The sequence below is a fragment of the Pezoporus occidentalis genome, unplaced genomic scaffold, assembly GCF_034315485.1.
Source record: "Pezoporus occidentalis ecotype Australia unplaced genomic scaffold, CSIRO_AGI_Poc_V1 ctg13, whole genome shotgun sequence".
Lineage (NCBI taxonomy): Eukaryota > Metazoa > Chordata > Aves > Psittaciformes > Psittacidae > Pezoporus > Pezoporus occidentalis.
The window spans coordinates 7,921,673-7,949,105 of record NW_026913103.1 but is presented as its reverse complement, the minus strand read 5'-3'; the positions used below and the strand labels follow the sequence as shown (position 1 = coordinate 7,949,105).

The following is a 27,433-nucleotide window of genomic DNA, read 5'->3' as shown; positions in this document are numbered from 1 at the left end:
CCTTGGTTCCATGGCTGCCTCTGTCATAGGTCCCACCCTTTCTAGTCTCTTAAGAAGGGATAAACAGATGATAAGCAGCAACTACTACTCTCCAGCTTTTTTACTAATTCCTTGCTAACACTGTCCCCACTAAAAATAAGAAAAAAATGTCATAATCTAACTAAATTGTGTTCATTCTTTCTCAAACTGATTTGCTTGTATATTCAGTCTTAGGAGGGGCACAGGATGGTTTCTTTTCTTCAGACCAGTAGCCCTTGAAGGCAGAGAGTCTGTCTTCTGCCACCATCCACCATGTAACAGTTCCTTTTGTCAGCCTCAAGACTGTAAATATTTAAATAGTTTTTATGACTGTTTTTATAGTTTACTGAAGCATCTCAAACTTTGCTTCTTAACTTTTGTCCCAGATGGGATGTAAATGAAGTATTTAGTAACCTTGAGCAGTACTTGAGGACTCAGCAAGCCCTCTGCAAGACGTTAGTGTCTTATTTTGAAGTGATTAATACATTGTCTGTAAGAAAGGAGACAGAGTTTCTTTCCACAAACATCTGTTTATGATTTAAACTCTGCAAAATATCCAAGAAAAGATTGTGTGGTGAATACTGACTTAGGACTTTCGCCACGTATCCTACTGTCCCAAGGACTGTTCCTACACTACTATTAATTTTGCTGTTTTAAAATATTTGTAGTCAAATACGGTACTACTAAACAAAACTAAAAAGTGAAAACTTTAATATATTGATAAATATATACATTATTACTTGAACATTGATGCTGCAGTGGTCAAAAGGATCTGGTCATTATCAGTGAGTTGTGCTGTAAATGGCTCAAACACATTCAATGCTGTGAATGTGTTTGAGAAAGTCAGGTTTGCTCCACATGCCTTTTTCCTCTTTTTGTATGTGTAGCTGCTCCTTTCCAGTGACAGATCTCACCTGTTTTCCATGTAACAACCATCTGGTCTCAATGCCTGGGATGCAGCCTCCTTTTCCACAGCTTGCTGGGTCTCTCCCAGTTAGGTCTGCTCTGGTCGAGTAATAACGTAGAGAATTAATGCGTTTAAAGGGATACAAGTAAACATTAAATTTTGTGCAGCTTTACTTTTGCACTAACAAGATTCTTTCTATTTCCCAGCTGTCCTTTGGACAAAAGAAAAATACATTATATCAGTGTTTAAGAAACTTTTGGACAATGCCTTTAATAATACGCCTTGATTTTTGGTCAGCACTGAGTTGGTCAGTTAGACTAGATGACCACTGTAGATCCCTTCCGACTGGTACTATTCTATTCTGTGTGAGCTTTGGCTTTGTTGAGAAAAGTACATATTTTTCACTTTGGATTGTGTAATATGGTGAGGAATTGTTCTCAACGTTAATCTAAATATGGATTCTATAGTTCACAGTGTTGCAGTTTTCAGGTAGTCCTGGTTAGGGTATATTCTGTACTTCTAGAAGAACAAGTTGTCTGTCTCTTGGCATGAAGATAAAGCTATCCCCTATAGCAGCACTATTGGATTGATGTTTAAATTTATATCAAGCAAACACTGCAAGAATATCAGGAAAAAGATGAGATTCCAGCATCTAAAACCAATTTGATCTATTAAGAAGTTATTTAAAGTACTTTGAAACTACTAAAAAAGGCAATAGAGATTTTATTGGACTACAGATTTAAAGCTGAGAGCTAATGAAGGTATTTTTGCAGTGAAAGATACAGCTTCACTCTTCCTTATGGGGAGGAAGTTCCTTTGGAGCTCAGGTCATGGCATGATTGCTCATGACTTCAGCAGTCTTCTTGAATTTTTGTTGGAGACTCAGGCCAAGCTTTGAAAATGTTTAGCTGCTGAGTACTACACTTAAGACCCCATCTCTGGGCATGTTTGCTGAGTGCCTGCTAGCCTTCATGATGCTTCTAGCCTCTGTTGATGCTTGAAGGATAGAAAAGATCGTCTGGAAGTTGACAGATGGACATCCAGAGCTATTATTTAAAGGGATTGTCTGTGTGGGGATTGTTGGTCTTTATACTATGCATTAGCTTGTACTTGCTAGCCATTGTGGACTGACTTTGAGTGCGTAAGCTCTCTTCTCTGTGTTCAAATGTTGTTAACTATTTTCACAGCACTATCCAAGCTCCCAACCAGGAACTTAATGGAGGAATTCCTAGAGACAGTCTCTCCTCACTCTTATGAGTTGTCCCAGGAATGGTATAATATTTATGAATTTACAAAATGTTACTGTGCTTTTTTTGGTGTTTTTTTTTTTGGTTTTTTTTTTTTTTAATTTCTTAATTGCTCAAGCAAATGGAAAGAAACTGAAACTATTTTGGACACATCTATACTTTAAATATTTAGAGGTGGGTGGGGACTTTATTATGTAGCTGAGTTTTGTCAAGATTTGAAGCACTAGCTGTCTGAAATGTAGACATTTTAAAAGGTACACGTGTATTTATAAGTATGAATTTATAAAACAAAAATAATTCCAGGCGTATAACATTGGCTGTAGTCCTAGTTAAAAATAATAGTACTGGAGATACTGAGTGGAATCTTATGGCATTAAAACTGTTTTACCAGATCATTGCTAGATGCTTTTCTTACTTAGTAGACTTTAAACATTTCCAAGAGCTCATTATTCCCGTCTCTAGGGAAGAGACTTTGCAGACAACTACAGTTATTGTACATCTTTCATGGCTTTCTTGAGGGAAGTGGGGGGAGGGAAGCAGTGTAAGGGATATGTGTCTCCTGACCAAAAATCCAATCCCAGTGTCAATGTCTTTTGAGCATTTGGATCAGAAACTGAATAAATTCAACAGAAAGAAACCCTGACTACAGTAGCTAAGGGCTTGGTCTAGCTTCCTAAATCATGCAGGGAAGAGGTGCAGAATAAGGGGGAGGGGAGGCTTTCTTCTGTGAGTTGTCAAATTGTGAGTTTACAGAACTAATCTCGGTTCACCATCTGATCCTAATTTTCAGCTGGGTTCAGTTTATCATTGCCTGTCAGAGCCCAAAGAAAAATGAAAACAAAAAGAAATTGGCTGCGTTCTGTGTAAGAGGAAATTTTCCTGAATTCAGGAGGAGTTTCCTCCAGAATCCTCAGGGGCGATGTTCAACAGTGATGCAATCCCCTACCGACAGCAGTCTCCCTGGTCGGTGGTTGTTCTTTCACTAAGTGGTTAGGGTCAGATGGCAGTTTTCCCCAAACTCATGTAAAATACATTTTGCAGTTTATAATTTGCATTAATATAAATCACATAAATAATAATTCTTGTTGATTATTACAGCTCTTAAAAATAAGTTATGAAAATGCAAGCTGCTTCAATAGTAGGATAGATAGACACTTTTATATTCCTAACCATTTGCTACTATATGACCTTCCTTTTTAATCTATTAAGTGTAACATTGCAACTGTAAGCAAATAGTTTCAAAGCATAACACTTATTCTCTTATGTACCGTACTTACTTTTTAGTCAGCCTCTTTTTTTTGTAGCTTCTTGAAGAGAAGCAATGGTCTTTTCATTACCTTTTGCATTGCTTGAACATATGACTAAATATGATACATGGTTCTGAAACAGTTTTGGTAGAGACATTTGCTGTTTACTTTCTACTTACTTTTTTTTTATTCTTATTTTAATGTACAGATCATGCCAGTATGACAAATCTCTTGATGAAATTGTTCTGTCCCTTTTTATATTTTTTGCTGCTAAAGCCTATCAGCAAATAAAAATATTAATCAAACCAAGTTTTAGCTCTGTCTTGAATTCACAATGGTACGGAATTTGGAGACTTAGGGACCAAGGAGAAATACAGATGCCAAGCTGTAAGCTGTCTTGTGTAAGAAAAAAATGATCAGTAAGCAATTTTTCATTGAGGGAGTCTGGATGAGCTACTTTGACAGTTTACATAAGAGGAACAGCATTTGATAGCATAATTCTGAATATATTCAGTATGTTATTGATCATCTGCATTCACATGGATTGGGGGGGCCATCTCAGATGCCACAGTGAATGCTTGACATGCATGTTTGAATATCTGTCTGATACTGTACAAGTTGGAAGCATTATTTAATCTTCTAAATCACATTTCTTCATAAGACTTCTTCCCATGTAAATATTTCTTCCTAGAATGGTAATATGTGCATATGTGTATTTGTTTCTGCATGACTGGAAGAAAAATTATTGTAGCATCTTCCATTTGCTTACTCCCTGCATTTCTGAAAACAGTAAGTATTTTGAGAGTTATCCAGTGTTACTGCTAAAGATGGAGAAGGGTGAGCAGGTTCACTCATTTACAGGCACCCATTAGGGTGTTGGTCACACAGTGCTTTTGTGGGTGTTCTGTGCTTACTGTCATCCCAGCATGTAATGGGTTGGCAGCCTTTAAAAAGGTCATGTGTATTAGCTGACTGACAGGGAAAATAGATTTCAGACAGATAGTTGGGAAAAATAGATACAGAGTAAGTGTAATTTACCTTTGGTTACTTTTTTACTGTGTAATCTAATACCATGAATACGTTGTCAGACCTCTTTCAGAAAACTCAGTCATAGGAAGTACACAGACGATTCAGTTGTTTTGCTTTATGCTTGGTAGTGATAATTGTTAGTATGCTAGAAAAGCTCAAGCTGGACTTGTTTATTCTCAGGAAGGCGCTGCGGAAAGAAAAAAATCCTTTGATTTTATTTATTATGGGCTCGATTACATGGTGTAGACAATTGCGCAGGAGTAGAATGCCATATTTTTCCCACATCCACACATGTTTTCCTGCAAAACCTATTAAATACAATTTTCTTACTCCAGAAGATGAGTTTCTGTCTGGCTTGAGGTGGCAGGATGATTCATCTATGCAAGCAAGATGCTTTGATTTCTTCTGTGATGTAAGATGCTGCTTTTTTGGGTTGCCAGGTGGCCTTGGGCATCAGGAGAATCCAACTCTATAGTTTTGTGAGTGCGTAACTGTAAAGAAGAGTAAACTATATCAACTGGCATTCTTAAACTGTTCCAGTATGACCAATCTGAGTAGATGCTACACTGTTCCACATATAATGCACTCAAATAATGAGTACTTAAATAGCCTAAGTAATTCTAACTATGAATGTGAACATTTTAATACTGACCAGGACAACCAAGACCAGAAGTCAGGTTGCTGGCTAGTGAGAAAGAGTATTAAGTAATCTTAAAAGACATATGGATCTCTAATCAATGCATCATGAACAGATGACTTAAACTTACTGAAGTAACTAAGATGTCATTTTTAGGCAAGATATCCTGAATACTCCTATTAAAACAATCCAGTTCTCTAAAGTCATTGGAATACATATGGATTAATAACTTTGAATGATTAGACTTAGAATTTACCTCTAATTAGAAGTAATTACAATTAATTACAAATAAATACATTTTTTCTCTTCAAACACCAAAGTAAAAGAATCTGGAATGAGTGTAAATTTCTTTCCTTGTAAATGATTTTCCCCAGAAAGGTGTGGCCTGTGTCTAGTTTCAGAAATACTGTGCAATTTACCAAGTTCACTAAAATATATATATATATATATAGCTTTTTTTGTTAGATTAATATTCAGAAATCCAAGGAATAAGTTAGTTATAGGCAAAAAGGCAAATAACGTAGATAGAAATAAAATTAAAACAAAAAATCAAAATACTCATTTTAACCATTTGGTACATCACACTTTCTCAGTACACTGAAGTTGGTATCTGAGCCAACTAATTTGAAGTGCCTGTATATTCTGCAAAGTTTATATGCTGCAGTCATATCCAAGGATTCTAATGTAGATGTATTGTTAGTTTCTAAACAGCCTGAAATAAAAGCAGAGAAAAACTGCATCTCATTAATGTACTGCCTGTATAATCTAAAATAACATGTTAAACATTAATTTCTTACTTGACTCTGTGCCAGAAATGGGGAGACCATTTAGTATGCATCTGAAGTTCCCAGAGGAAGGCCTTAATAGTACTGTGAAAATGATAGATAGCACTGGGCTTAGCAGAGGATGATAAACAGTTCTAAGGAGTGTGCAGCCACTTCCTTTTCTCACCTAGTCCCCAATTATAAGAGCTATAATTTTAAATATTACTCTTTTGAGATCACTGATATAATCCCCAGAATCTTGAATATTTGAGGAGACCATGAGGAGGAGCCATCTAAAACTTCTAACCACCTGTTCCAAATGTTAAAATAGATTTAGAACACTTCTGGGACCTTCATTTAGTCTCCAATTAACCTTTTTTCCAGTCATTGTTAATAAATATTTGAATATAAGTTTACCAGCGAGACATTTTTTGGACTGAAAAGTTTGACCTTGCTGCAAAGGCAACTTTAAAGAAAGTTAAATTCATGATGGTGAAATGTAACAATGCCCACTAGCACAGGCTGCAGTAGTAAGTCCAGTGTAGGTCAGCTGAAAGCAATGCCAGTTTTTAAATGTAAAATGCAATGTTCATACACCTTCTCTATAGGGATTTTAGAAAGCTCCTGTTTCTGCAATGAAAGCAAGAGGGGCTCTTACTTCTTTATGATGACTTCTGGAAAAAACATTACTCTTATAAATATGCCATTTTATTGAGCTTGAGTATTCCACTTCTATGGCAAAGTTTATAAACATTCCTTGAATTTTTCCCAAGCACAAATCCAATTAAGGGTGATTTTGAGCTTAATATGTAAAGTCTTGACTTCATTGAAATATAAATAGTGGTGGCAACCTTTTTAGTATCAGAGAGGCGTGAAAATGGATTTTGTTAGTCTTTGAAGGTTTATTCTCTGTGGAGCTTTGAACATTGTGATGTATATGAACCATATTACTAAAGTTGTAGAAAAATTAGTTGATAGTAATAAGAGTTTCCCTTAAATTCTGGCTAATATTTCAAAACAGTTAATTACATGATTACTTCAGAGAAGTATTGTTTTCTTTCTTACCTTTAAACATGTAATACTGAATTTCATCAGTACAAAGTTTTGGTTGTGATGTACTTCTGACCTAATTTTCCATGGTCATTGGTGTAAGAATGTTGGGGTTTCTCCCCATCTGAACTCCTTTCCTGGTCCAGAATAACCAGAGTTGTCCATCACATGTGAAATCAGAGAGCAACCAAGCAGTTGCAACCTGGTTTTGTAATGTTGATGTGATTGGTTAGAACACCACATGTACTAAAGGAGATGCATGCAAACTGTTTTATATTTAGGTAGGAAGTGCTCCAGTTCTAGGCCAACCATTACAAGCCTAGGAGAATTTTTCTTAAAGCCAACTATGTAAATGTAAAGCCTGTGGAGCCTTTCTGAACTTTCATGAATTTCTGTGCTCTTTTGAAAGATAATGATTTTACTTTAGCTTGCTGGTGCCAACTTCTGCAGATTACATGTATCTTCACTAAATTGGGTCGCTGTTTCACTTGTGGAGCTGATTGGAAAAGTTTTTTATTAAGACTGAATGGTAATCTTATGGCATGACTCAAAAGTGCCTGATGCATTTATCTCTAGAGGATCTCTGATCCTCTTAGAATAATGCATGGTATGGAAGCTATAATCCAGATTCTTACTGCCCTGGAAAGGTCAGAAAGAAGGAAGAATGCTGTCTAAGGAATGGCAGCTCACTAATCCCATGTACTGAAGAGTTTGGCTGATCACAGACTTAAATTCATTTTTATAATGTTTTTTGGTTTGAGGTATCTTCTATGTGATGCGCACTGCTAGTGTTACCTATCTTTATTGCTGTTTAATTTCTGATGAATAGCACTGAGCTGGAAAATTAAATTGGACTATCAGTGCTACTTAAACAGAACCCACCCAGCTTCTCCCAGGGAAGGAACAGCACGCTCCATCTCACTAGGGGTGTGTAAGGTAAATGTGATGTTTTTCCCGGGGCATAGTTCTTCTCTATGCTTTTATTAGAAAAGATTTCAAATCACTTAGAGTCTTGGGCAATCTCCCTTGTAAATTACAGTAATTTCTGGCCTTCATGATACACACTTGGGTTCCTTCCAGGTGGTCCAAATGCTGCTGCCAAACTATTCTTCCTCTCTGGTGCTTTCTTCACCGCTTCTCTTTACATGATGTTCTTATTTGCTGCACATTGCTTTACTGCACCAAAATAGTTTTGTTTTTTCATGGCTCCACACAGCCTTATTGCTACCTCTGTTTCATCTCTGCTTTAGTTACACAGCTCTTCTACCCAGCGCATCATTGGGTTGGGGTTGGGGGTTTTTTCCCCCATTTTTTTATTAAGAGGATTTTTTTCATCTTTAATGTGGAATGCTTTTCCATTACATCAGCAGCACAACTTTTTTTTGCTTCCTTCAGATTTCTGTTCATAATCTACCTTTTTTAAGTCCTTTCAAACATGTAAATTGCTGAGTGTGTCAACATGATTGAATGTTTGGAGTTGTATGTTATTTAAGCATTCTTCTAACTATGTTCAGTGTATTGCAAGTTTATAAAGCCAGAAAACATTTTTGTAAACTAGTTCAACCTTCTGCATAAAATGGGACATTTGATTAGGATCAAATTGGTTTTGATGTTCAGAAATGGTCAGAGTATTATAGCACTGATTATACTACACCAACTATAAAGGTGAGAGTATGCCATCTGTATTTGGTGATCCCTTATCTGTACAGCCATTGTGCATGTTAACCTTTTTGGCTGTGATATTTGCTGAGCAGTGGTAAATATCCATTCCCTATAGCTTTCTTTGAAATACCTCTTTCGAGTTCTTCACTTTTGGTCTTTGCTTTGTAAATTGAAATAAATATATATTGCCCAGCTTACAAGATAGCACTCTATCTCATAATTTATGACAATCAGTCTTTGTGTCATGTGTAAACTTTATTAGCAATGATTTTATTTTTTCCCCATGTTTTTGTTACTATAAATATTTAGTAACATTGTGTCTTTGGATTAATTCCTATAGGGCTCACCAGAGGGGTAAATGCTGCTTTCTCTTTCTTCCTCCCTATCTCTTTTATATTCATTTGCCCCTGGACCTGTCTTCCCATAATTTTTATATTGTATGTCATGAGGAACAGAGATTTAGTTGTATAGTTTAATTGTCTGAATGATCTTAAGAATGCAAATAATGTGGAATGGAAAGAGATCAAATGCTTAAGATGTATTGCAGAAAAACATCCCACATAGATGGTGTTCTTGGAAAAGAGTCAAAAGAGAAAATGGAATTTGGATGTCCTTTGGGCCTGTATCTGATACAAGATTTAGACTACAGAAGAGTTGTGGCACACTGATCTAGTGTTTTGCAGAGTACTGCCATCCCAAAAGACATGAGATTAACTTCAGGCAATTGTAAATGCCAAGGTTATTTCTTCATATGTAAAATATTTCTGACCAGGATGGTGGCAGAACCTTCATCATTACAGCATGACTATGAAAGTATTTGAAAATTGCATAAGCTGATTTCAGACTGTCTGGGAAGACCTTTTATAATGCAGTGCTGAGCATAAAGCACATAAACTATCTGGATATCAACATAGCAGATGGTCCATGCTTCTTTCTTTCTCTTTTGAGTCAGAGTGGAATGAAGAGTTCCCTTTAATAGGTCATATTCCCTCTGTTTAAGAAAACCTCTAGGGCTCACTGTGCTCAAGAACATACAATTTACTGATTTTTCTTAGGAAGCCTTGAGTCCCAGGTTTCTGGACTCAGTTGATGTGGGTGACCTGCATACTGGGAAAGCTGGCAAGCACAGACATGGAGATTTTGCTGGTTTCCTGAAATTTCGTCCTTCAGCATCTCCTCTAGGTGTGATGACTAGAACCTGAGGTTCTTCTTTGTTGTAAGGCTCTGAGAGTTTAGTCTGTTAAGCAGGCATCCTATAGACTGGCTTTGGAAGAAGAGTGCATCACAGAGACCAGACTGCCATATTTCTGTCCAAAATACAGAAGTCCATACAATCCCAGCTAGTACCTGAAGATACTGCTGATTTTTCCCTCCTGCGTACTGTTGCAAGGGCATTCATTCCACAGCGCATAAGACTTATGGAATACACCCCAGGCATAAGATGCAATTCTGCTTCAGGGTGCTTAAGATAAGATGTGACACTTCCTTTCAACCCTTGTCTATCTACTCCCACTGAAATGTCACTTAGATCTCAACCCATGCATTCACTCATCTAAGAAAATTATTTCATATGCCTGAGCCTCTTTTCATGAGTCAGCAGTACTGGGTTTGACTGAAGGGATTCCAAATTAATTTTGAGCTTTTTCTACTTCCCCAGTTTTGGAATGACTGCATGCTAAAAACTGTTTCTAGCATAAACTATCGTTGCTAGAATATATTATCTACCAGCGGCTGGGGTGAGACATATTACAGCATTCAGTGGTTGCTGGACCACTGAAGTACCAGCTCTCTTTCCTGGATGTTTGAGATAAATTTCTGTTACATGCTTCACTTCCCTCCGACAAAATGCTTAAGGAAAATAGCGATTGAAGGAATATACTGTGCTATCCAGTTAGACCATGGAATAATTTTCATATAAGTAGATGTTGACATCTATATAAGTAGTATAAGTAGTGTTGACACTATGAGATATTTCAGAAAAAAAGCAATGCTGATGTGTCCAAGGTAGACTGCAATTTTTCATGCTATTAACTGTAGAAACTTAAAATCAGTAATTGTAAAACCCACAAAAATATTCTCTTGCAACCTACTTTACCTCAGTCTTCGGGAAATATGAGGAGAGATTTAAAGAACCGGTTTCTTTACCATCAAGCACCATGAGAGTGTGTAGTCCCCAATGGCTTCTCAAATATCCTTGCTGAAGTCCCAGAATCTTGTCTGATCCTGGCAATTCTCCACTGAAGTTGATCCTGGAATAAATGTAATAAAGGTGAATCTTCTCTACATAGTGGAATAATAGCTTCATTGTGAAGTACAGGGGTTTCCAGTTTGAGATTTCATACATAATTGAGATTATAGTGGAAAGGCAGTATAGCATGCCATGTTGACTGTGGAACCACTGTGCAAGAGGAAAGTCTGTTCTTCAGATTCAGCCCTGTGATATGTCAGCTACCTCCAACTTTAAGCATCTGTGGGATCTAAAAGCATGCAACCCCTCACAGTTAGTGTGGTGTAGAGAGGCACCAAAGGTGTAATCCAGAAAGGGGAAACCTTAAGAATGGTTCAGAAATGTAATTGTTCTTATATGTATACAGAAGAAACTCTGTTTCCCCCCTATTTCAACTGATGTTGGGTAAAGACTGTCATCAAGCCTAGACATAATGGAGTTACGGATTTTGTGTACAATAAAGGGCTTCCTTCGTAATTACTGTATGCATCACCTAAATCTAGTTCTAAAGACATTAAAAGTGGAAGAGAGTTTGGCATTTGAAAAGCTGGCTAAATACCATCGTATCCTCATTTTCATTAACTCTCATTACTTATGTATAAATTTTCACACTGCAAAATTTGTCTTGCCTAATTGAATAACAAATAGGTCTTTGTACTATGTCAAATAATTAATCACTACACTAATCATATGATTAGTTAGATTTTTATCATCTGTATTCCCTGGAGTGCTGAATCCATTTTTGCCTTACCCAGTACAGGAGAGATATACTGGGGAGTAACTAGTGAAGGGCCACTAAGAAGGCAGACTAGAGCACCTCTCCTGTGAGGAGAGACTAATTGCTCAGGCTATTTAGCCTGGAGAACAGCAGCTCAGAGAGATCTAATCAGTGTGTAGAAATATTGGAAGGGTTTGTGTAAAGAAGAAGGAGACAGGCTGTTTATAAGTGGTGCCCAGTGGCAGAACAAGAGAGACATAATCATTGTGCTTAAATGTAAGAAAAGTTTAAGCTTAAGAGAAAACTTCTTACTGTGAGGGTGACTGAGCATTGACACAGGTTGCCTAGAGAGATTGTGGAGTCTCCGTCCCAGAAATATCCAAAAGCCATCTGGACGTGATCCTGCACAGCCTGTTTTAGCTGACCCTGCTTGAGCAGGAGGGTGGAAGAGATGAACTCCTGAGGTGCCTGCCAGCCTCAGCCGTTCTGTGATTCTGTGAAACCCTATTGTAATGTTCAAGTCCAACAGCATGCTGTCCAAATAACGCTTTGAAAATAGTAAGCACCTTCTTACTAAAATTCTACCTTCTCCATTTCTTTGGTCTAGCCTCCAGTATGCTTTCTTTTCCACAAGTGTAGTTTGTGTTGCAGGTACCGAAGATATTTTACCGCCTTAAAAACACCATCAAGAATTTGGGGAGGGAGAGGTGTGTTTCATAAATGATCAAACAGTACAAACATTTGTGTATTGGATCAAACAGAGTGTATTGGATCTGTTAGAAATCTGTTAGAAATAATTTAAGTATTCCTGACACCACCTTCCTTTGACATTTCTGGAAGGTCATTACATTACTTCTTTGCCTTTTAACAATCAAGGTGAAGGCTGTCAGTGGTGGAAGTGAGATTTCCATCTGTTCATTATACCTTAAGTAGCAGGGGAAAATAGCAGATGTGTTGCCCCAGGCTTTGTACTAATTTGGCTATCCAACTGAATCCTTTATTTTAGGGAAAATATCCATAAACGCTTACAAATATAATGAAATATGTAAGCAAATACAGGCTTACAGGCTTGTTTTAAGCTCCTAAGGCCACTTAGTAATCTTTAGATTCTTCAGAATCTGGTGAAAGATACAATATCTTTTCCAGAAAGGCATTGTATTTGCTGTAAATCACTCAGGCCTGGTTCAGTAAGGCATCAAAGCAGGCATATAAGTCAAAGCAAAGGAATAATCCTGTTGACCCAAGCTGGAATTCTCATGTGTTTAAGTAAATACCTTAATAAATTAGCCTTTCTTGAAGTACTATTTTTAAATGCTGCTATATACATTAAATAAATGTGATAGAAATATATGATGAAACTTTCTGGTGTAGAATTATCAGCCAAAGATCTATTTTTATTTCTGTTGCTGGAATGCAAACCCTCTCCTTTTTTGGAAAATGGGGAAAATTAGTGTCTGGGCAGTGAATATATGAAGGTTCCTTCTCAAGAAAATAAGATGCAGCTTGTATAACCAAAACGCCACCTTAAAATACATACAGTCAATGCAAATCTTATTTGTACAGCCAGATTGGAACCTTCACATTTTCCAAGTGCAGCTCTCATTTTAATACAAAAATCTGAGAACTTGTCCAGAGAAATATTTCATGTCCAGATTTAGGAACCCAGGCTTCTCAGAATAGATGGTTCCACTACTCACAGTAATTACAAATAGTGAGATATATATCACTATTTATATATATATATATAAGATGTAATATCTTTCCTGTGACAGCCTTATGCTGTTGTTGATCATTGTTCAAGCGCTTCTGTACTTACTGCTTTTTGATAACTTTTGTCAAATTTTAGAGCATTTAAAATCTTACTTATAAAGTGTGCAGGTGTGTGCCAACACAGGGAAAACCTCAGAACTGTGGCTTTTAGATGCTTTTCTTGGCAGTGGCGATCTAAAGCACACACTAATAACCACTGACTTAAACAAATGCTTAAAGATTGCAGTCACAAAGTGACCAGAAGAAAGCACCCATTTGAAATCAGATTCAAATAATTTAAACTGTGTAGGGTGACTTACCATGCAGTGTCATGTATTTTACACACTTTTTTTTTGATAATGGCAGGGTTTTTTTGCTTTAGTATAAAGCTATTCAATTAAAATAAAAATTAAGCTTGAAGGGCTTACTGGGGATCAATATGTATTTTGGAAGGGCAAGATGTGACACAGCTACAGCTGAAGATTCATGAGGAATAAAGCTACTCACTATTTACAGCTGAGATTGATTTCTTTCTTGATTCTCTGTTTTTCTGATTTAGCCAGCTCAGACACTTGACCAATCCATCTGTTCAGTACCCTTCCCTCCCTTAGCCAAAGTGTCACAGTGCCAAGTCTCTAAAGAAGAATTGAAGAGGCTGAAAAGAAAAAAACAAGTATCTCAGATCATCTGTCTCAAATCTGCACCCATCTCTTTTAAGTGAATATAAAACTGAAGGTAATTTGAGATTGTTCTTTGGTCTAAGTCACAGTTAAAGCAGCTAAGCGGTAACACTGGAAAAAGCAGTCAAATAGCTAGGAGAGGTAGAATGACATTTTCAGGCTCCAGGAGTTTTACTTTCCGCTTAGGTGGGGTCGGGATCAGGTAGCAAGTGAACCAATACAAATTCATGAGAAAACATCACAGTAATTCAATTTGCTGTTCAGGTTGAATCCACGTGGAATGATTTGGGATTTTTTGTTGAGTTTTTTTTTTTTTTTCTTTAAGGCGAAAAACTAAAAAATTACAGTATAGTTTTCTACCTCCTCAGATTTAACCTGAGCATCAGCCAAGGCTGCGTGCCTCTGTGTTTGTGCAAGTTTACATAGTATGCTTTTTCAAGGCAGTGATCTAGTCTGCTGGGGCTGATGCTTGTGTTTGTCAGGAACTGAGTGCAAGAGTTTGGCTCATGATTTTGTGAAGTATTAAAAGTATAATTTATTTTTATAACGTGCATTATTCTGTATCTCATCACTGTGTCATCCAGCCACCTTCCTCCTGAGGGGACTGTTTCACAGTGGAGAGGGGGGAACTTGGTGCAGTCCACCACAGGAATTTGACAACACTCAGTGCAAGATCTGGTGGGAGAGAGAGGTTGTTTTATGTTACAAAATGTCTAAACAAGTTGATTTTATTCAGTCAGTATCACACCTGTGTACTCAAAGCATCAGGATGTATGTGTTCCCATGGTCTGTCCGGGATTGCTCATGTGCAACGCTGAAGACAAAAAGGGCCTGGCTGTCAAGTCCTCAATGTTTTTTCTGGGCTTACGGTGATGAGCGGTGGTAAACTTGATTTTATACGGGTCTTTGAAAGCAAGCTGATATAAAAATAAGTTAAAAAAACACCAGACCATCTTTTTTCTGGTAGTAATTGTTTATGTTAATACACCACAAAAGCTTTCAATTTATCTTTTTGTATGTGAGAAGCCATTTATGTAAATAGGACCTGATTGTGGACAGAGAAAATCTGTTTTTTCTTCTCTGCTAACAGGCGATGACTTCAGGACCACCAACTACAAGACCCTTCCCATTCAGCACTGCCCTGCTCCTAAGCCTTGCTATTCCCAAGGCTTGCAAAGTCCACACATGGAGCAGTGCTGCTGGCTGGCAGAAAAAAGAAAGGGGAAATTATGAGCCAACTCCAGCCTGTTGTCCTCGTAACTCCTGGGATAGAAAGGCCATGGAGATGATCACCAAACCTATTCTGGAGAGGGAAGGATCAAGCGGAGGAGTGTTAGCACTGGTACAAAGCAGGGTTGCATTGCAGACACTGTTGTTCCCTGGTTGTGCCAGGGAATAGTAACGTGGAAAGTTTTTGTAGATTTATATTTCCTTAAGGAGAATGTGAATGAAACAAGGGTCTGTTGCTGGTACTAGAGAGGGTGCTAAATGCTGCCATCTTTCCTACACCCATGCCTAGTTTGGATATGTACTGAACTCATTGGGACAAGGCTTGGTTTGGAAACAGAAAATAGTTATGAAACATACTCATAAGAAAGTAAATGCTTTCTGTAGATAAAATAAAAACAATGGCTGTCTGCATCAAAAAAAAATAAACAAAAAAAATAACCAAAAAACCCTGCTTCATTCATGTGGAAAGCAGAGGTGCTGACAGTTCCTATTAAATCTCTTCCTGTGAAGAATGTCTGGTCTCCGACCTGCTGGTCCAATTCAGGACAGACAAAGTTATCTGTAATTTAATGATACCTCTTCTGGGAAGGTATTTGCATTCTAGCACTGGCTAGAGCTCAGTACATCTTGGGCAGATTTCTGTCCTGTGCAGCTGTAGCACATCAGGCTATTAGAGAGCATGAGTAGTAACATCTGCTGCAGAGTGGCTATAGTGCTTGCTGGAGGGTTTCTCATCTTGGCTACCTTTTTCCACAGAACATATATGTAGCAATTATTGTGGTCAAATTTGGTTGAATTTAACCAGCAGGTTAAAATTGTAGTAGAAGAGGTGCTAGGATGGATGTGTGACCTCATTACAGCAGTTTAGTTACTTTATGAAAAGAAGTTAAAGATAGCCTGCGGGAGAGCAGGTAGAGAATGCATCTGGATCGTAAGAGTTGTAAGGAGAGAAGGTGGGAAGGCATCCTTTCATGAAAGCCCTGGCACAAAGAGGAGTTTATAGCAGTAGCCATTGTGGTTTAAATCTGTTTTGAGCAGTGGAATATATGGAAATGAGCTAGCTTACAGTATTTGGAGTGGAGAGGAAGGAGATGATTTCTGCATCGTCCCAATGTACTATAAATGGTTCTGGCTGGTGGAGCAGCTGTGTGACGCACAAGGCAAGGGAGAGAACGCCAATGTTGCTATCATTTTGGTTTTGCTCCTTCTTTGGAATGGGTGACAGCAACCACTTCTGATGGTTTCTAAGGCTTTTTCAGTTCCAGGCCCATATGAACAAAGAAAATAGTCAAATAGGCTTTTGGAACCTCTGAAAACCTAAAAAGCAACTATTTGATCCTTTAGGAAGGTTTCCAAAACAATGGCTGGCAGTAAGAACAAATGATCCAAATATAATTCCAGAAAAAATTTCTTAGCTGTAGAAGTAAGTATGGATTTTACTGATCATATGGTTTGAATTCAAAATTATGCCCAAACTTTTATAGCTCCCACTGGATTACTGAGGGTTTTCCCCGTTTGAGGTTCTTAAGAGCTTTGAGTTGCCAAATGTACTGTATATTTGGGATGGTTAAAGAGCTGTGGACATTTTTCTTCAGCCTGTTACATAAAGATATAATTCTTAGAATGATCTGAAATACTAGCATTGTTGTCAGAGACAATTCAATATAAATTTGTTTATAAATGGGGAAAACTAAGCTAAGACTGTCACATAAAATATGTTGTAAATTGGGAGAATTATTGAAAACTGTTTTCTAGCAACCACACATTATTCAGTGAGGTGGTTCTTTTTAATCCATTGTCCAGCATTTGCCGCCCGTACTTCATGGCAAATCTGATGTTGCATGCTTGCCACCACTGTTGTCTGTATTTTCTGTCCATAACAGAAAAAGGAGAGGTGGCTTTGAACTTCTTTCAGATGGATCCTATTCAGACTGCCTGTGTGACTTGGAGCAGGAGACTAAGATTCAAGTACACAAAAAAGGCGTGGGTGACAAAACAGGATTTACAAGGGGGAACAGTGATCTGGATTATCACTTTCTAGGGATGGTTTATGTATGTTTAATCATCTCCCACAGTGACAGATTCCAAACAGGCAGAAAAGAGGAATTCACAGCTACAAAACACTTGCCTGCAAGAATCCAGTTATTCTAGCCAGGCTACTCAAGCCGAGCTATTGCTGTCAGAGAAATGCTTTCCGGAGCAAAAAAATAGTTAAGAATTCACTAGGTCATTTGTTGTGGCTGCATACTGAGGAGAAATGTTTCCCAGATTTTCATGTATTTTCTTAGTTTGGGAAGTCTAGGAGCAGATCCATCATTTCTTTCACATGTTCTGGTCGAGACAGTTGATGCCCTCTGGATAGGTTCTCTCTTCTGTTTATTTGTACTGCCTTTCAGTATGAAGACGCATGCTAGTTATGTGTTTCTTGATTTCCTCAATTATCCCCTATATATCCCTGGGTTAAGAGTGGTGGTAGCTGGAGAACTGTTGTCTTTTTTGGGCAAGAAATAAGGCGTGATGTTGTATATGACTAATGTTTGCAGCACTGTAACCACATACAACTTCTGCTTGCTCCCAAGACTCTCTTGTTGGTGACATGTTCAAATTAAAAGGATTTTATGTTACAGTTTAAATGTGTATGCCTTAAAATTTCATATAGGAAGGTGAAATACTCCTGAGTTATATGATGATCAAGTTTAACTATGCATCCATCAGAGTGCAACAGAAGTGGAAGGTTACTGCAGAGTGATACAAGAAGGGAAGTGGAACTAGGCTGTTGGCTGTGAACATACTTTTAGGTTTTGGCTCAACTTTCTACTCTAAGAGATTGCAATTGTAAGATGTGGAAGTTGGAGAAGAACTGATGGCTATTTGAGTGTGGTCGTCACTTCCAGAGCTGTGTGGCACCTTTGTAACCAGTTCATTACTGCAAGGGGATTTTCTGGAATGCAAGAGATTAACTATTAACTATCTCTATATCTCATCTCCTAGTGGTTTTGCGAGCATGAATATTCCAAGCAGAGAAACACTGTGTCATTTTCTTGTCTATCATGGGTACCAGGTAACTGGATTCAATTAGATTTTTTTGAGGACATAGACCTCAAACTTCATGAACCTTGTAAGGTTATTACTGGTCATAGGCAGCACTGAAGTGTCAGGTTTTTACCTGGGTGCTGTGTATAGCACTTCCAGTGAATAAGAAGGCTGCTTAGAAATTTTTCTGCTGTAATACCAAAGTCTCAGGGGCCCAGAATTAGGTTGCCTGCATTTTTTCCATATTAATTGAACAGCCATGATCTCTTGCTCAGAGAATTAGTATGGATAGTGTGCCCAGTATAGGATATGTGTTTTCTACAGGGACATTGATTTAATATGATTCACAGGGCGTTTTGATTTGTGTCTACAAAGGCAACGGGTAAGAAAATGGAGAAAAATGAAATGCAGATGAGAAAATGGAATGTTATATATGGTAAAATAAAGAAACAGACATTGGCTTAATGACAACCAAGAAACACTTTTAACCAAGCTTCAGGGTTCCAGAGTGTTAATCTCATTAGGTTAATATTAGTATCTAACTGTCATCTCCTGAACTGCTATGAAATCACAGAAATTTGTGTCAGATACAGAATCAGGTTAGAAATTTAAGTTATTTTTTTAAAAGTAGCTCCAGTTTCTTATTTGAACTTGGTTGTGATTTTCTGTACTGAATTATTGACTTGCCAGATTCTCTTTAAACAGTTGCCTGTCATTTTTCCATAAAACCTGAAGATGTATTTATTTTCAGCAGGGATTACCATTCTTGCCAGTGGAATCCCAGTAGTTCTGGCTAATTGTAAGATGTGTAAATATGTGATTTCCATGGAAATTCATTTAGTCACAGGAATTTTTGTCCTTTTTTTAATATTGATGGCTTTGCTTAACATGGTTGCCGAACACATGTAGGGTTTAAAGAAAAGCTCTACTAAACGTTAGAGAAAATTGTTTATACGGAACTGCTCAGTACATGTGTGTACTGCTTTTATGGATGAAGCAGGAGCTACTTAAACTCTCTCTTGGATTTGTGCTGTTAGCAGATAAGGGAAAGCCTCCTTTAGCTCAAAGAGTTCGTGTTGTGTTAGACCCTACTGATAATAATTTCATAGCAACACCTATGGGGATTTTTTTGTTTTGTTGTTTTAAACCTATATTGTGTTCTAGTTTTTTTTTTCCCCATATGAGCTTATGAGATTGGACAGAGGAAAAACAAAAACAAAACACCCCCCGCCCAAAAAAAAAACAACACAAAAACCACAAAATAAAAAAAACACAAATACCAAACCAAAACCTCCCCAAAACAAAAGATCCCCCAAACAAGCAAACAAGTCCCCAAATGCCAAACCAAAGACCCCATATTTTTTTTCAGTGTGCTGTGAGCTTGAATTCCGTCTTTACATAAATTTTTGTATAGAAATTTTTGTGATTTTGGGGGGGGGGGGTCTGGTGGTGGTGTTCTTGTGCTTCAGGTTTTCTTTGTTTTAAGGAAGTGTTTGAAAATGCCATGTGGGAATGTTAAGCAAGGAATCCAGAGACAGTACCGTTACAAAATGCATCTGGTGACTGGAGTATGCAGAGCACTAATACTGAATTAATTTAACATATTATTAACTTTCATTTTAGGAGTAACCTTATTGGCACACCAGGACAATTTTTTACTTGTTAGTTATTGGCATGTGAGTCTGGTGCCAGGATTCTGGAGTTTCCTTATTAAAAAAAAAAACCCAAACAACAAGCTCCTGCATTCTCTTCAATAATTTTTAGATATATTTGAGATGCTCTATGCCTCTATACTAGAAATGTGCTGTTCTTTCCACCCTGTTGGGTAGTGCAGCCTTGGTACACGATGGGTCCAAGGCAGCAAGGTAACAGTGAATTGTCTCAAAGTAATCTAGTGATTTGCATTGACTTTGAGAGCATTACCAAAAGGTTTGTCAGAAGTTACTGACCCCTGTACCCCTGTTGAGCTGACTTAGTCATATCAGCTAAATGGCAGAAATTGTTCATCCAATGCAACTGCATACTGTACTTTCAAAATATAGTATATAGATTTCAAAGTACTATAGAAAATGTGAATTTTAATTGTTTCATTAGCTACAAGGATGAGAAGATATTCAAGCGGATGATAACATTGATTCTTAGTATACTGTTTAAGAAACATCTACTATTCATATGGAAAATTCAGTTTTGACAATCCAGTGAAACAGTAGACAAAAGAAATGTAACTTGATTTCTGCATATACCCAAAGTTTTAGTATATGTTAGCCAAGTGTAACTCAAATCAAATTTGCAGCTATCAGTTTCTTTCCTTAAGTGTTCTCGCATGGTTATCATCTATTAACCTTGTTTCTGATCTCTGTTATAATAATGGTTGAGCATCATGTTGACAGTGATGTCACTCATTATGCTGCTCACTTGCATAATGACAATAAAATAAAATCCATAATTCTGAATGTGTAACCTTTTTACTACCTTCTTTATGGGGCCAGCTTTGTTTGCTCACTAGCTGATTGCTCAGCGAAGACTGCTGTTGAGGTGTCTGCAGAGAGATGAAGGCCTTTTCTCCCGGTCTTTTATTCTTAACTTAGAACTGAATAAAGCATATTAGCAGTCTAATTATGCCTTGTAAATAATTTATATGAATGCAAAGATACAGAATACAGCAGAAATATATTAGTAGGTATATAAATCACATTACGTTTTTATTCAAAAGCTGACTGCAAATATTAATGGCTTCTTAATGTACAATTATGTATTAATTTTAATGTAATGCACAATATTTTGTCTTTCTAGGTATGGCATGAACTGCCTCATTCAGTTTGAGGATTTTGCTAATGCTAATGCATTCCGCCTCCTGAATAAGTACCGTAACAAGTATTGCACTTTCAATGATGACATTCAAGGTAACAGACCCTTTCTTGTCTCTTCACTCCTGTGATACTTACAAGCCATAAAAAAAAATGAGTCTTAATTGATACACCAGAGGAAAAAAAAATGTATCAGCTTTTCTGTGATGTTTGGTGATGTTCACTACAGGTCACATTTTCCCTCGGGTTTCCTCAGCATGGGCTTCTGGTGAGCTGTCTTTGCTCTTAACCTTTCCCCTCTCATGTATGCCCATGCTTTATTTAGATGTTCACTTTTCAGGTTTTGGGTTTTTAACAGTTTAGTCTGTGAATGGCTATTTCATATAAATTATTAACTTCAGATCTCTGGGCAAATGTCAGAGCTCAAGCCTGGCCTGAACTTCGCTCCATTTTTTTGTCACTGCAATGACAAGTGCTCCACTGTTCCTTCATGTGACGGTGCTTGCTTGATAAATGTCAGATTGTATTTCAGTTCTTAAATTGGCAGCTCAGTTAAATATCTTCCTAGTTTTCCTTGCAGTCTCAGGGCTGCATTCAGTTTTGTAGGGAAATTATCCCGTGACTCTGCTTTCCCATCTGAATCATTTGTAGCAGCTGGCAAAAGAAAAAGATCAAGGATGCAAATGTCAGGAGTGGTCAGTCTAGATGGGCATCTTGTCTCTTCCCTCCCCAGGATAAGGACAAGGAGACCTGAAGTAGCAGACGTTGCTGCTTGCATGGTCCTATTTCTTGTCAGGAATAGAGCACTGAGAAAAATAACTTATTCTAGGGCAGTAAGTGCATATTCTTATAACTTAATAACTTATTCTAGGGCAGTGTAGTGGTTTAAAACCAGTCAGGCAGCTTGTTCACTCACTCCCCCCTTCTTTCCCTCCCCCTACTCCCAGAGAGACAGAGAGGAAATCGAAAAGAATGCAACTCCCATGGGTTGAGATAAGAACAATTTAGTAACTAAGGTATAACACAAATCACTACTGCTACCACCAATGATAATAATGATACAGGAAATAACAAGGGAAGAGAATACAACACCTCACCACCTGCTGACCGATAACTCCCCCCCCAGCCTGACCAAGCACCAACCGATACCTCCTCCAACCCTGCCGTCTCCCAGCCCTTCCGGCTAACTCCCAGTTACCTCCTGGGCATGACGTGCTGTGGTATGGAATACCTCTTTGGTCAGTTTGGGTCAGGTGTCCTGTCTCTGCTTCCTCCCGGCTTCCCCTCCTCCCTGGCAGAGCATGAGGCTCACAAAGTCCTTGGCCAGACCAAACATTTGAGCAGCAACTAAAAACATCGGTGTTATCAGCTCTGTTCCCAGGTCGAAAGTCAAAACACAGCACCGCACCAGCTACTAAGGAGAAACATGACTGCTACTGCTGAACCCAGGACAGGCAGTAAGGCTGCCATCCTTAAGAGAGACTGAAGTCAGACAAACTGCTAGAGAGAGGTACCTAAGGAGGACCCTGGGCACCCAGATGCCTCTTACCCCCTCATTTTTCCTTGGGTAGATGTAGGTCCTCAGCCATGACAGGATCAAAAATGTGAGTTTAACTGTCTTTCTTTCTAACAGTTTGCAGTGACACTTTAAGCCAAGAATTAGGAACTTGAGTTTTCTAGAAATCCTTCTTGAGTCATTCTTGGATCTTAGATCTTACTTCAGGAACTCAGTGCATAGTGGTAGATTGAAATAGCCCTTGTCTTTCTGATGTTAGGGATTTTGCTAGCTACATGGCAGGGGGGGTTGGAACTAGATGAACTTAAGGTTCTTTCCAACCCTAACTATTCTATGATTCTATGAACTATGTTTCTGTTGCAAGCCTGGATGAGTTTTACTCCTGCATCTGAAACAGATTATGGAGTTCAAACTCCTAGATGGGAAATAAACTAACTACAAAATATAATTTCTCTTTGTAAGAAGCATGGTGCTTCTTACCCTGCAGGGTCTGGGTGTAGCCATGGCTATGACAGTCCAATACAGCAGACCAAACAGCATCTGGTAGTTTCCCTAGTTGTTTAGAGACCCAGCTCCCACAGGGGATTATCTTTCCCTTTAGGATGAAAGTCCTTGCCCCAAATCAGAGGGAGGCTCAACTAGAGTGTAGTTTCAAAGAAATAGAGGGGAAGCTTATCAGCAAAAGCATACCAAATATGGGTAAACTAAGCTGAGAAAGTCTTCTGTGTCTCCAGATGCATTTTCAAACCACTGCATTCTCTCTTTTGCTCCTTGGAAGGAGGTGTCTTCACATTCGAAACCGTTTGAAGGTATCTGTTTGGCTTTTGGCTGAACTGCTGTAGTAGCTCTTGGTCTTCCTTAGAAGTGCAGCCATGTGCAGGGTTTTAATTTATTCAGTTTCTGCAATCTGTGTTTCTGGGTCTTTTGATGTTTTCATAAATGATGTCTGGGACTTTTGGGTAACCTTCATCCTTAATGCTTGTATAGCTTCCAAGAGGTGAAATCGGATGTATTTAGTCTGCTCTGATCTTTGTCATTTGTCATCATATCCCCATAAATACCTTTTGTATGTTTTTTTATTTTTTTTTTGTGGGCTGTCAAAATTGTAAAGAAGGTTTGGGGTTTGTTGTTGTGGTTGTGATGGGTACAGGGCTTCCAATTCATTCTCTAACCTAGGATTTGAAGAACATGATGTTGAATGACGTGTTATAGTTCATATGTTGATAGCGTATATCTCAAATCCTGATATTACATGCAAACAGCAGAAAACCTCTTCCATAATATGAAGTGACTTTTGCTTCCAGGTGAACCAGACATTGGGATTTTTAAAAATAAAATAATAAAAAAAAGCCTTTTAAGACATAGGGTTATGTAAAGTTTTGGTTTGGGTTTTTTTTTTTCAGTATATTCAGGATGTCACCTCTCCATTACTCAGTGTAAATTTACATTGAAATCCGTATGCTTTCAAGAAACCCCTGCAATGTATTTTTTTGTATACTTTTCCATGTGTATATACAAGTATGTGTACATACAAGTAGTCTTCCGTTTCATTTATTGCTCATTATCAATTAAAAAAACCCTGTTCTCACCATGTTCCTGGGCAGCCAGCTCCTGCTTGAGCAGGGGGACTTGCATGAGATGACCTCCCAGCCTCAGCCACCCTGAGCTTCTGGGACTCTGTATCCCTTTACAAATATACTAAGTGGTTTCTCTTTTAAGAAGGCTCCCTTTCTCCTTGGCTAGAGCCTTTCTCCCTCTTCATGCTGGCTGCCTGTTGCAGCTGCAGAGCAGGTCAGCATGCATACAAAGCTTTGAAAAGCCAGTTCATGATGGGGAGCAGGAGCACCCATCTCTTAAGAAGGTCCTTTTGAACTACCACAGCCATAGCATCTGCCTTACTAGCAGCTGTTACACCTTTTATGTAGGAAATTTACTCTCACCTTTTTTTCCCAGTAGGTGTAGGAGAGGGGAATGGATTTATTTTTTCCCTGACACTTTATGCAGTGTTACTGACTGGCCATGTTACCATTTGATTTCTATTATGCTGTGTATTGAAAAATATGAATTTTACTTTTACCACTTCCTAATGTTTTAGTTGAGAATCAATACCTCAGATTTTAGGATATGCTGCAGAAATTCCTCCCCTCCTTGTTTGCAAGGTTTTTAAAATGAGGTAGGGAAAATGACAAAAAGGAATTACTACTAGTACTTGATAACAAGTTTTATATTTTGAAATTTTAAATACTGGTCAAATGCTTCCCTGCTGTAAGCCATTTCTTGCTACTTTAAATTAAATAAAACTACATGAAATTAAAGTTAAATGCTTGTTCATCATGTTTTGGGGCTTTTTTTCCACTTTTACTTTAATTGTTGCATCTGCTGAAAGAAGACTCTGTGCTCCAAAGCATTTATAATGTGCCAACCCCAAAAGGCTGTGGTCTCTAGGATTTCCTTTGACATATTCATGCTCAACCATACAGTTTACAGTAAAAAGTAAGGCTAAGGAATCTTGGACAGGAAACAAAGACTTGATAAAGAATAGTGTACTTTAAAATTTCACATCTACCATATTTTTACAAGGTATGACTTGCCTTCCTAGAAAGCTGTAATGAAGTGTTTTCTGTTGCAGCAGCTGCGGTGCATTAGAGAAATAGTCTTCTTTTAAATTTGGTGAAGTTATTCTTCTAGCAATTTGGGGAAAACAGAATCGGTTTTCAAAATCATATCCATCAACAGTGTCTGTCTTATTCTGCACACAGAGGATTTAACGTGTGCTCTGTGAGGGAGAAAGGTGATGCCGTTTCTCTCCTTCCTTTAGCGATGACAGTCGGAAAAGCAGTAAAATTCTGTTTCTGCTTTGTAATGTTTGCGCAAAGTGGTTAGGCTTTGGCAGATGGATGTGAATTGCATTTTGATTCTTTTCAAAAACTCAAGTCAGTATTCAGGGTGAAATTTAAGGTCATGCTGTTAGCCAGAGCAGTTCCGGTTAAACAGATCTGGTATTCATGCTGGCGGTGCCCCCCTTTCAATAGGGAGGAATAAGGGAAGCTGCTGAGGACAAGTGATGACAGGCACTGCCAGCAGCAGTGATAGTAGGCTCAGTAATTTAATAAACTGGGTTATTATACTTTTTAGAGTCAAATGGCTGAATAAAACCAATGTGGAGTGCTTTTAAAATACCATTTTTAGAGCAGTTCTGTGCAAAACATGATTTGTGAGAAATGCAATTTTAAGCCTTTATACATTGTTACAGCCTTTCTTCTAAATCACCCTCATAATGAACATACAGGTAATGGTAACTCACATCCCATGTAAATAACCATCGCAAAATGTTACTGACATTCAATGTAGCATTTTATTCATGTTTCGTATCTCTTTTTCCTTAAAAGAGAAGATAGTATTGTAACAGAGTTTCTAAATGAATCCTAACTGGTAATATGTAACCGTAGTCCATTTTTCTGGCTAACAGCAACTTTACATCATCCATGAAAAGAAGCAGGATCCCAGGATTCCCATTCGTTAGAAATTTATGGTGTTTCACTTTGCCTCTGGCATCAGGAAGTGGCTTGAAGAGCAGCTTTCCCAGCTTTCTGAGAAGTCCTCTGTTGAGGGTAGGGTGCTGTAGTGGGCACAACTTCTGTCTTCAAGGGCTCAAAAGAAAGTGGTCCTTACACTGCTCTGGCTCAGCTTTCCAAGAGACCAGATCAATGGTCTTAGGAATAAGCTATGTTATGTAGGCTTCCTCCTCCCCTGCAAGCACAGCTGTGCAGTATAAAATAGAAGAAAGAATTTGTCATCCAACTAGAGGATAGGATTTATGTTGTTGGGTGTTGGTTTTTTTTTTGCTGGTTATAAGGATTATTTGTTAGAGTACCAAGGGAAATTGAGAGCACATTCTGACTTCTGTCTTTTGCCATTTTTGGTCTTTGCCAATTTGGCACTCACCAGAGGAAGACTTAATTTCATCTGAGAAAGAAACAAGCTAGCTCTTGGATACTGTGGGGTGGAAGTGTCTCAGCCCAATGGATGTTGTTCCCAAACCCGTGCCTCAAAGGAACCTTTTTTTTTTTTTATTTGTTTTTGTTTTGTTTTGTTTTGTTTTTTTTTAATTGAGAAATGAGGGAGAAGGGAGTAAATGATCTCAGCTCTCAGAGCATGTCATAAAAGTCACTAAAGCCTTAAAAATGACAAATCTGTGTGGTCTAAACATTAATTGGGCTGAGAACCAGGTATCCTGTATTTCTCATGTTTTAAGGGAAAAGTCATCATCAAAAGCACTTAACGGACCTAGTTCTGAAGACATGTTTTTGAACTCTTCAGGCAGATTTACTTCAGAAAATGACTTTCTAAAGGACTTCCTAACTTTAACTTTTAGTAACGTTTACCTTTTATTTTTGGAGAAGAGAAGGCTGCGTGGAGACCTCATAGCAGCCTTCCGGTACCTGAAGGGGGCTATAGGGATGCTGGAGAGGGACTCTTCATTAGGGACTGTAGTGATAGGACAAGGGGTAACGGGTTAAAACTTAAACAGGGGAAGTTTAGATTGGATATAAGGAGGAAATTCTTTACTGTGAGGGTGGTGAGGCACTGGAATGGGTTGCCCAAGGAAGTTGTGAATGCTTCATTCCTGGTAGTGTTCAAGGCCAGGTTGGACAGAGCCTTGGGTGGTATGGTTTAGTGTGAGGTGTCCCTACCCATGGCAGGGGGGTTGGAACTAGATGATCTTAAGGTCCTTTCCAACCCTAACTTCTATGATTTTAGTTTTGAAGATGCAACTGTTCATGAAACTAAGATGATCCTACCTATAAACCACATATTCAAACCCAGCCTTCAACACCCAAATGATGTCTTTTAAGGAGAGGTTTACCCAGTACTAGGGTTCTTACTACTTCTATTCTTTTAGCTCCTCAGC

General features: G+C 38.2%; 1 protein-coding gene across 1 annotated transcript in view; it reads left to right on the top strand.

Annotated features, from left to right (window-relative positions):
- ME1 (malic enzyme 1) overlaps nt 1-27,433 on the top strand; it is a 172,175-nt gene that overhangs the window by 114,295 nt on the left and 30,447 nt on the right. The window contains exon 7 of the mRNA XM_062608286.1: nt 20,992-21,101. Coding sequence (XP_062464270.1) covers nt 20,992-21,101 — 110 coding nt within the window. The remainder of the gene's footprint in view (nt 1-20,991; nt 21,102-27,433) is intronic.